This window comes from Nicotiana tabacum, chromosome 7 (genome assembly GCF_000715075.1).
Source record: "Nicotiana tabacum cultivar K326 chromosome 7, ASM71507v2, whole genome shotgun sequence".
NCBI lineage: Eukaryota > Viridiplantae > Streptophyta > Magnoliopsida > Solanales > Solanaceae > Nicotiana > Nicotiana tabacum.
The window spans coordinates 50,177,591-50,188,157 of record NC_134086.1 but is presented as its reverse complement, the minus strand read 5'-3'; the positions used below and the strand labels follow the sequence as shown (position 1 = coordinate 50,188,157).

Here is a 10,567-nt window from a genome sequence, read left to right as displayed (position 1 = left end):
TACATGGCGCGAATACATGTGCGTACAACTGGATTCCCCTGATTTTAGGTGTTTTTTACTGATGTATTCATGAATACAGCAACACGAATACATGTGAATACATGCACATACAGTTGGACTGCCCTGATTTTAGGCGCTCTTTGCTGCTGTATTCATGAATACATGGCACGAATACATGCGCGTACAGCTAGACTACCCTGATTTTTAGGTGCTTTTGCTGTTGTATTCATGAATACAGCGACGCGAATGCAGCAAATACACTACTGTAACAACTGAATAGTAGTTATAGGAAGTAATTATGTATATGTAATTATAGGAAGTTAATAGCCACTATACAATAATGGTTTCTGAAAATTTCTCGATATTAAAAGGTAAATAGTTTGGGCTTAATGAGTATAAAGTGAGATTTTCTCTTTAAAAAAGATCAATAGAAAACCTAAAATAATTTTCTAGGGTTATGAGTAATACTAATTGTGGACGTTCATTTGCAGCTTGAACCCTTAACACCTCTATTTACATGCCTTTCCATAATAGCCATTACTCCTTGCCCACTTCTTCTGTAACTTATACTATTCTTTACCATAATGTCCATAACCTAACTATAAATATAGGTATTGGAATTCATGTTCTCCACACTTTGAAAAAAGTATTATAAGAAAATAATCTTAGCTGTGTCGCATGACAGGTTTGTAGGTGTAAATGGGTGAAACCGGGACTAACACACACTCCAATTTTCTGGTGGGTCAAACGAAGCAAGGATATGATTACATGGGATTGGAATCGAAGCTGAGATAACACACACTCCGATTTTCTGGTGGATCAAATGAAGCAAGGATATGATTACATGGGATTGGAATCGAAGCTGAGAACTTTTTGTACCGAGGCCCGAAAGGAGTGCTCTCCATCGGGCCTCATAAGACAACGCTCCCCAAACCCAAAACGAGCTCCGAGACCTAATAAAGCATGGCAACGGTTGCACACGGCTAAAAGAGGGATGTGATATCCAGATCTCGCTCGATGGCGGTTGCAGATAAGTAATTAACGAGGGGATTTTTACATTTTTTAGAATTGTACTAGGGATGAAACTTTCCTACTATATAAAGGAAAAGCTTTTTTGTCAATAGCACACATTCTTACACGCAAACCAAGGCAATACAAGTTCATTTTCCTGATTTCTAGCTATTGAAAAGTTCTTATTTTATTGTTGCTCTTCATATACATTTGGCTTCGAACCAAGGGTCCGATCGAGGGCAAAATTACTGTCCATCCCAAATTCGAGTCCAGTCGTAACATCACATTTGGTTTGATTATTCATTCCATATTTAACTCATTTATTTAACATTCTTGATTATTTGTGTTAAATCAATCCACATATCCTTAAATCGCATATAAATTCAACTGTTATCCATTTTAAGAGTAAACAGTAGGATAAGTTGATAGCTGCTTGTATGAGTGTAAACTAAACAAGAAAATAAAGGAGACATCATATTTAATCATGTCAATTATTTAATGTTGGGGTGATACGGACCTAAAGTACTGCAGTTCAAGGACACTGATGATAGGCTAAAATTACGTATTTTAATCGCTTATTACACTCTAATTTACTACACTTTAATTGAGTTTAAGCTTTAATCGCTAGTGTTTTGCACTATGTGTTTTATGCCTTGTAGGAGTGATTTTGATCTATGTGGATGTTATGGAATGAATTCAAACTGTTCTGTAATTTTGAAGTCTGAGTAAAAGCCCAAGGATTAAGTTGGGATCGTGTTCGGGGATCAACGAATGATAGTGCACTTTAAGAACGAAACGAAGAATCGAGCAGGCATACTGCGCATTGTCCAGTAAAATGCACATAACGTTTCGCTCAAAAATCCGTTTGGGCTTCACAATATATCGTTGGAAAGCTATTTAAAAGAGCTACAACTTTCATGTTTTATATGTTTTCAAATTTCCGTAGACGCGGCGCGCTATGTAAATTGTTGTTGCCCTCAAATTGCATGCTCTCTAAAGTTCCCCACAAGCACACCGTGTGGCTCGTCGTCCCATGCGGCACGCCTATGCAAATTTTACAGAGCCAGAGTCCTCTTTCACGCAGGAGAATGTGTTTTCATCTGGGCTCGACTCTACATGGTATAAATACATGTAAAACGTTATTTTTGTAACTTTTGACAGACTTTTGACCTAGGGAGAGCAAAGAGCCGCATTGAAGGCCGGGTTTCATCTTTTCTTCCATCAAACTTTGTAATTTTTATGTGTTATTGTATGATTTGTTGTTTGGCTACCATGTCTATGTAGAGCTAAACTTCACGTTCTAAGGTTGTGGTTCTTTCATGACTATTGTTATTCGAATATTGATTTTGGTTTCTTAGTTTATCATATTGGTTTATTTATTTAATCATGCACTTAATTATTTGATTGCTTGATCACCAATTGAATACTATCTACGAATCTAGAGTTGAACTCGAAAGTGAGAATTCTAGATTGCACATAAGATTGAGTAGAGCAAGTTCTTGAACCCGGGCATCGGGGAATGGATTCGCGGTTAGGATAGACATATACCTAATTGCCTTGCTTGGTTGATGTACAAGAATTATAAATACGTTCTTCTTGAATCTAACTCCATAGACATATAGGCGTTAGGTTAGCTTGAATAGGCGAGTAAGAACTCGACAGATTCTTATGAGCAATATTAACCCTGTCAACCAATAAGTTAGATAAATTAATTAGTCAATTCAATTGAAGAATACAATATGATTGCTAGATAGCCCATACCCTAGATCGTTTTCACCGCATTGATAACATAAAAATTTGCTATCCTTTTGTTCAGGGTTTACTATTTGTTTTTCTTTATTTTAATTAGTTTAGAATCAAATACTTCTAGGTTTAATTCTTGTTCAGATAGTTAGGATAGTCTAATTTAGTTAATAATTAATCACAAGTTCTCGTGGATTCGACATCGACTTTTAGTCACTTTATTACTCGATGACCGCGTATACTTGCGTGTGCGTTTGGCCGCAACAGACACTATTTGAACTTCGACTGCATATTGATAAAATTTGCAATATGCTAAAAGTTGACTGGTAACTGTTAGAATATGTGGGATAGGTTACTAGTAAACTGCAGAAAAGGTAAACTCTTGTTAATAAGGGAATGATTGAATGAATGAGCTATGAGTCAAAAAATCTTCCTTTATTTCCTTCCCATTATAGCCACTGTCACTGTGTAACTATATGTACAATTTTGTTAACTATTGCTTGAGCATCAAGAATGAGTAAGTCAATTGTTCTCAAAAGTCAGAGATGTGAACAAATTACCTAAAACACACAAAAAAAAAAAAAAAATCAGGAAGAAAAAGCAGTGGAAGAGAAATTAAGGGGAAGTTTTCTTTCTATTATATGGTGTATTCCAAATTCTTCTCTGCTCATCAAAGCTTCCAACTACTGCAGACTGCTTTTCGTCACCTAGTCGATTTGCAAAAGCGTTGTAATAAGCTAATGGATCCAGATTCTCCAATACTCTTACTGATTTGCTTTGCTTTTCTTCGATAACTATCTGTCCATCTTCATATTCAATCCCCGAGGCAGTGACTTTTATGTTCTTGACGCCAAACGTTGATTTTAGTACAGAATAGTCACCATCCAAAACTACTGCTCCAATGATTTCTCCAAGAAATGTATCCTGTTATTTTACAAAGCAAAATGTAGCATCATCTAAAACACATGATTCTGTACATTGCGCGCTAAGTGCAGTAACATTTCTAAAAGTTAGAAACTCATTCATTGTTACGTGGAAAATGTTTAGGATAAATTGAGATGAGGATTGTATACCATATGCTGGTATCTGTGATGTGTCTTTTGGAGGTGGTGTAACCTTGAAAGCAAACGTCTTGCAAAGATTGCTTCAGGTGTCTTTTTAGTCTGGTAAAGTCGTTCAAGAATTTCAGGAAATACACTGACATTCCGCTGTATGCCAAGTGGAATGAGAGTGATATTAAGTTCTGAACTCAAAACTGTCTTTGCAGCCAGAGGGTCAAGAAACATATTCAGTTCCGCAAATCTATTTGAAGGAACATTGATCACATTTCCCTTCTCAGTGTTGTCATAATTGATGTGCCCCCCAACAATTAGTATTTCCTGCATCAGGGAAAACAAAAAAAACAGTGCATTCTCATTAAATAATGCCTACTCTAGATATCTCAATTTGTGAATCCAAACCATGCTCTCTTGTCATCGATGGAACAGTAATCTAGTGTTTGGCCTTAGTGTACGAGAGATATGTGAGCTAAATGGTACTTATATGATGTTAAGATTCTTACAGTTGGGCCATAAAAAAGAGTATCGATGTAACTGAGTTAAGCTACCCGAGGGACTAGGAAACGATATGCAGCTAGGACTCTCTCTCATACGACCAAAAGGGTAGAGGAAATGCTTGCCTGGATAGCTTCGGTCATATTCTCGCCTGCAAGAACGATCTTTGCTATATTAGTCAATGGACCATTGGTTAAAATGGTAACCTTGGATCCAGGATTGAGTGATTCCACCACTGACTCCCACACTTCTAGTGCTAGAGGTTGTCTGAGTTCAGGATGATCAGTGTCCCTTAGAGCTCCATATTTCACAGAATTTTCAGTTGTATATCTGAAATTATTTAGATCAGCAAAATTGTACACTACACAAATGGACATGTGCAACAGTGAAAGTAAAGTGCTAAGATGAATCACTTAAAATTGTACAGTACACAAATGGACATGTGAAAGTAAAGTATTAAGATGAATAACCTGATATGTCAATGCTTAACACTAGCTAGACAATGTACCTGCGAGGACTTCGAGGCAAAGAACGAGATAATCCGTAAAGAGTGTCTGAGTCGAGAAATCCGCCACTACCTTGTGGAATAACCTTGTTGTACTTGCAGTCACCAACTGCATAGAAAACAGGATCAGACTGGTTCATTGCAAACACATCTCCGAGGCCAACAGGAATGTCATCACGACCCATCATATGAAGCAAATCATACACAGAATCAATTGTTGCAGCATTCGCCCAGCCAGTCGGACTCACAATTATAGCCTGAACAGAAGAAGATATTGCACATTGACAAGCATTGCTTCCTCAACTTAGTTATTTACAAAATTGAGTCCTTTATCTTCGGCTCAGCCCATTTCTGCTATGGTAGATGAAGTTTTCTTTTACATGGCGAAGAATTCATCAATTTATTACAAAACTAAACAGAACTGGAAAGCACATATTTGGATAAAGAGTTGAACATGAACTGAAGCAATTTTACCACCCATTTAAGAAACTTACTTTGGTGAAGGAAAATAATTTTCTTTACAGATTCTGATACCGGTCTGAACTTTCAGTTGAGGGAATAGAAGGTCATTTTACCTTGAGATTGATTTCTTGTACTGGTAACTTAAGGAGATAAAAGAGAGCTAGAAAATCTCCAGCACTCATATCCATATCAAACACAACATTCTTCCCAAGATGCTTGCCTCTAAAATCTGGTTTGTAAAGTACTTCTTTGTAATAAGGGAATTGCGTAGAAAAGTTATATCTTCCAGTGTTTTCTCTTTGGTTTAAGACCTACAACCATGACAAATAATAGCATTAGTCTTGAGACTCTTGACATGGTCTGTCCTTTTATTTAAATGTGTAAGGCAAAAAGGTCACAGGCAAATAGGAGGTAGGAGTGGATAACAAATCAGGCATATGCATCTCATATTGCATTCATATAGTCATTTGATTAGAAGCTGATGGTATATGAAATATAACCAATTTCAAATTAGAAACTAGTTTTAGAACTTACATCCAGAAAGCTAACAAAAAACTCTCTGTCCAGTACACTGTTAGCATTTTGATTATGTTTTGCTTTTATAGCAACAAGAATAGGCACTCCTCCTGCACCAACAGTTTCTTTTGTATAACCGTCCTGATAAACAGCACCAACTCAGACTACATTACAGTACAAAGGTTATGCATAGAGTAGTTAATTAAAAAACCAGAAGTAAAAGAAGGAAATCATATATCAACCTATCTCTAAACTCATCTTAGTTGATCGAAAACATGGAGAGTGATAGTTATATGGTAAGGAAAGAAACTTTGAATTTCTATACCATGACAGATTTAAAACGCTCAGGTGCAACAAAGAGTAAAATCATTCTTTGGCAAGTTACGACAAAGATAAACCAAAAACCATAATCAAGATAATGACCTGAAACAATTCATCACCTGGCATCTGCCCCTCCTGTTCTTTTCTACGCAAAATGGATCACGAAGTCTAGTCTGTACATGGCCGCTATGAACTCCATTTCTCGCCAATCTGAATTTTGGAGTTTTATGACCATCAACAGTTGGATTTGATCCATCAGAAATCCCATATGGCTTGTTTGAAGTAATTACTGTGATATTGATATACTCCATATCTGCAAATTCATTTTCTCCATGCTGGTTGTGTTGTTTCTGCATGATTGAAGCAGCTACACCAGACATAAAGGAGTCCCACATAAAATAACTCTGCGTTTAGCAACACAAATAAATCTGCATTTAGCAACACAAAATAAATCTGAATTTAGCAACATTGTCATCAGTAAATCACATTTTCACTGATGTTTTCATATCATTAAGTATTTACCAAGCTTAACATTTATAAATTTTTACCGTGTTGAATTGGTCATCAAACCAAGTATCACGGGCCATTTTCAGGGACTTGAAGCAGTACTGTGCCTCGTAAGTGTGCTGATTCTTCTCAAAAGTTTCAATAAACTTTTCAGTTACAGGAATCGTGTTTGTGGCATCCAATGGGACAAGAGTAACTGGAATACCAGAATGAATTACCTACAGTATAATGGAATAATGAAGTTGCTGACTATTAAGTTTAGCTACAACATATGGCTATAACACTATGCGAAAAGATTCATATATTAGTAAGGCAAGGTGATTGTTCATTGACAACATTGGGGCGTAGTGGACCATGTCAAAATAAAAGAACATGCAGTAGAAGCTCTATTGATCTTAGTAATACCTGATATGCAGAAAAAGGATCCATAAAGAAATTGAACTCTGCATAAGGATTGCTTGTGTAATCTGTGAATACATTGCCAATGTCACCACACCGCTGAGTTTGGCAAGAGGAGCTGACATTCTTTGGACAGCAACCTGTAGGATTTTTTGACCTTACACCACCTCCCATTATGTAAATGTGTTCAATATTTTTCTTCAAATGTGGATTAGTTAGAAGAAATAGTGCAAAACTTGTATGCGACGCGATGAGATAAACTACTGTAGGCCCGGAAGAAATAATGTTGATCATTACTTGCTGAGCTGTTGGCTGTCGAAGAGGTGAATATTGTCTCTTGCCCTGTTGACAAGTTCAAGATTAACATGTCATGCAAACATCTTAACAAACAGGAACTAAGAAATGAGACCTAAGCTTCTTCTTCTAGTCATAGTGATTTTATGAGGGATAGAACTGATTTTATCCTCTTTCAGCTGGCATTACTGCCAACTCTACAGATTCACATAGAGCACCTTTCCAGGTAAGGATCTTCACCATTCATAATTTTTGTGACACGCAAATACCTTTTTATGCCATATTATTTTTACTGGCTGTCAAGACACAATTGCGTAGGCAGTGATCCTTGGCTGGCTAATAGATATTCTGCTATTACAACATTCAACCATTCTGCAGAGTGAAGCTAAGCTGTCTAACTGTTTCCTCTTGTATATAACAACAGAAATAATATCCTACCAAAGATCTGACGAACCATAACAGTTGGGCTAAAGATAGGTTGTGCTTCACAACGCGTGCATCAGAAAATTGAACAATGTCTAATGGTATGAACAGAAAGGTGGAAGATAGAAACTGATTACTCTTGTGTATCCTATATCAACAATTTGATTGATGTGATTAAGGCAGCTAGACAAGTTATACGCCATTCAGTTATAATGAAAGGAATGGTACCTGAGGAAGGAAGCTCTTTCGGAACCCAAAATTTGAGTCAATGTCCAAACGTCCTCCGGGACCCACAGGAATAGCTTGTCTATATCTACAATATCCAGCTGTGCCATTTCCCTAACAAATCAGTGAAAAGTTTGCACATTCAAGTAAAGGATGAATATGGAGATGTATAACTAAACAGCACCTTGGCACTAAAAATGATTGTTAACTTGCAGAATTCTGCCATAGGTAGAGTAAATGGAAAAACTTTGTTCACCTGATCAATCATTGGCAAATATCCACCAACATTTGGCAGAATGGTACCATTGGGAAGTATGCCACCTTCACCTCCTAAACCAACAGCAATATCGTCACGCCCCATCATGTAAAGAATGTCATATACTTGATTAACAGCATGTCCTGCATCACTCCATGCATTTGTGCTAATAGTTATTGCCTGCAGCAAAAAGCTCTCTTCTCAAGTTTTTTTCAATAGGAAAAACTTATCTTATGAGCTGATGTAAACATTTAGAGCACGAAATGTCAAAGGGATCGCCCCCTTCCGAGTTATAAAACTTTCCATGACATGCTTTCAACAAAAAGAAAGAAATGTACAACTTGTTTGATCCCTATTCATGAGTTCAAACAATTCTGACACTGCTTAGTATAAATGTTCTTCAAATTGAATCGGAGTAAAACCTCGTCAAACTTTACAATTAATCTCATGAAAGCCAAGAGAGTAGGTTGAGAAATACATTAGTAGTAGCTTATTTTAATTAAATTACCAGTTTACACAGTAATACTTACGTAATTCAAGAAGTTTGGTTAAAGTAATCATTAGTAGCTTACTTTAAATTAAGAAACTGACTCTTCAACAACTATTGTTTAGAAAGAAATTCAGAGCCAATTGAATAGAGTCTCAAAATAAGGTCTGGAAACTTTTGACCCACCTATATGACATGAATTCTCGACATAGCCATCTACATATATATACAGATTATAGAAGATGAACAAGGTATAAGTAAAGAATATAGTAAGTAGTATACAACAACTATTCCTCAAACCCAAGCTAGTAGGGTTGGCCATATGAATAATATTTGGCCCCTTGTGAACAAGTAATATACAAACTACAAATTCTTTTTTATAATCGAGAAATTCCCAAGGGCCAGCTGGGGCATGGTGCTGAACTCATGGATAATGGGTCCGTCCCTCCACTATTATCACTTAATCACTAGGCTATTGCAAATGGTTCCTAGCCCACACATCAGGCGCTCTTACCACTAAACCAAAGCCTGATGGCTACACAAATTACAAATTCATATTAACAAAGAAAGGCATGACATATCATGCGAGAGCTAGCCTTAAAATGAATAATCAATAAAAACAGCACTGGAGAGTGAAAAAACAGACCTTCAAGTCCATTTGGGATCGGTTAAGCTTCAGAAGGTAGAGAAGAGCAAAGAAATCATCAGTGTCCATATCTGTATCCACAAGAATTCGATGAGGGTGATGAATACCCTCTACCCCACCGTACAAATTTGCCAAGAACATTAACACCATCATTATCATTACAACAATTTCACGTAAAAACAACACGTTCTCTTTCTCCTTCATCACAGCATATATTCAATTTTTCTGAGGGGTTTCAACCAGAGAAACTCTGCTTCTGATCTCTTGTTACTTTACTTTTAATTTCTTGAATGAACTTGAAACTGTGACTTTAGTAGCATTCCTGAAAGAGAGGTATTAATAGTACAAGTCAAGATATATATTGCGAATATTAAGTACAGGAAAGTGTATTAACGGGGAATAAAAAGAGTGGAGTGAGCTGTACATATGTGCAGTACGCAACAGTTGGGGTGGTGGTGTGGTGGCAGTTGAAATGAGGTGTAGAGACTGAGGGTCACCGGCGGTAAAAAAGTAACCGCGGCGGCTGACGGCGGAGGAAGGCTTTACGTGAAATATATATGGAGCTTGGAAATGGCGAGAAAGATGGACTGTGGGAGTGGTAGTAGTACAATTGTTGAAGAGGGAATATGTCTGAGATTTTATACACTTGGAAAATTTTTCTAACATGTTATCATCACGTTTGGTTTAAGTATTTAGATATAAATACTTTAATATTTATAATTACTTTTTAATTTAATTAAAATCATTTAATACTTATTAGAAAATTATGACGTTTGAATTCATTTAAAGTATATAAAAAAAAAGCCTTTTATTATTTCGTTAAAAAAATCTACCGATATTTTTAATAGTTGTTATTTTGTATTATATGCAAAACAAAATTATTATTTTTCTCTTTTTATTTTCAAATTAGAATTATGAGTTTTATTTTATAGTTAAAATTTTCATAAGAGAAATATAATCAATATAAACAGGTTAATCTATTGCTTGGAATTCTTTTATTTTTTAATATTTTTCTTGTTAAATTTAATTATTAAAATTTTAGTTATATTTCGACTGTATGAATTTTATTAATCAAAATTCTAATTACATTTTCTATGTTTTTTTTTGAAACGTATATTTTATTTCTCCTTTTATTCCCAGGCTATCATAATTGTATTATCCATTAAAAAAATTTAAATAACAATATGGTTGCTCTTATTATTAAACATAAACTGATTAT

The 10,567-nt window shown here is 35.8% G+C and overlaps 1 protein-coding gene across 3 annotated transcripts; it reads right to left on the bottom strand.

Annotated features, from left to right (window-relative positions):
- Nucleotides 1–3,173: 3,173 nt before the first annotated feature.
- LOC107828893 (nucleoside hydrolase 3-like) lies at nucleotides 3,174–9,968 on the bottom strand. 3 transcript variants are annotated; one of them, XM_016656281.2, is made up of 13 exons: nucleotides 9,773–9,968; nucleotides 9,349–9,670; nucleotides 8,216–8,395; nucleotides 7,963–8,073; nucleotides 7,024–7,359; nucleotides 6,660–6,836; nucleotides 6,231–6,515; nucleotides 5,809–5,931; nucleotides 5,388–5,585; nucleotides 4,816–5,069; nucleotides 4,433–4,637; nucleotides 3,828–4,133; nucleotides 3,174–3,678 (listed from the first exon to the last, which is right to left on the bottom strand). In XM_016656281.2, the coding sequence occupies exons 2-13, from the start codon at nucleotides 9,550–9,552 to the stop codon at nucleotides 3,370–3,372; spliced, it is 2,688 nt and encodes an 895-aa protein (XP_016511767.1). In that variant the 5' UTR covers nucleotides 9,553–9,670; nucleotides 9,773–9,968; the 3' UTR covers nucleotides 3,174–3,369. The 3 variants fall into 3 exon arrangements, with proteins under 3 accessions (XP_016511767.1, XP_016511769.1, XP_075113307.1); XM_016656283.2 differs by lacking the exon at nucleotides 5,809–5,931; XM_075257206.1 differs by lacking the exon at nucleotides 6,660–6,836.
- Nucleotides 9,969–10,567: the final 599 nt, after the last annotated feature.

Coding starts and splice junctions, on each gene's coding strand:
- LOC107828893 (XM_016656281.2), bottom strand. CDS start 9,552: ATGAAGGAGAAAGAGAACGTGTTGTTTTTACGTGAAATTGTTGTAATG. Junction 5,932..6,230: donor ACAGGAGGGGCAGATGCCAG/GTGATGAATTGT, acceptor GCTGTTTATCAG/GACGGTTATACAAAAGAAAC. Junction 4,134..4,432: donor ATATGACCGAAGCTATCCAG/GCAAGCATTTCC, acceptor TCCCTGATGCAG/GAAATACTAATTGTTGGGGG.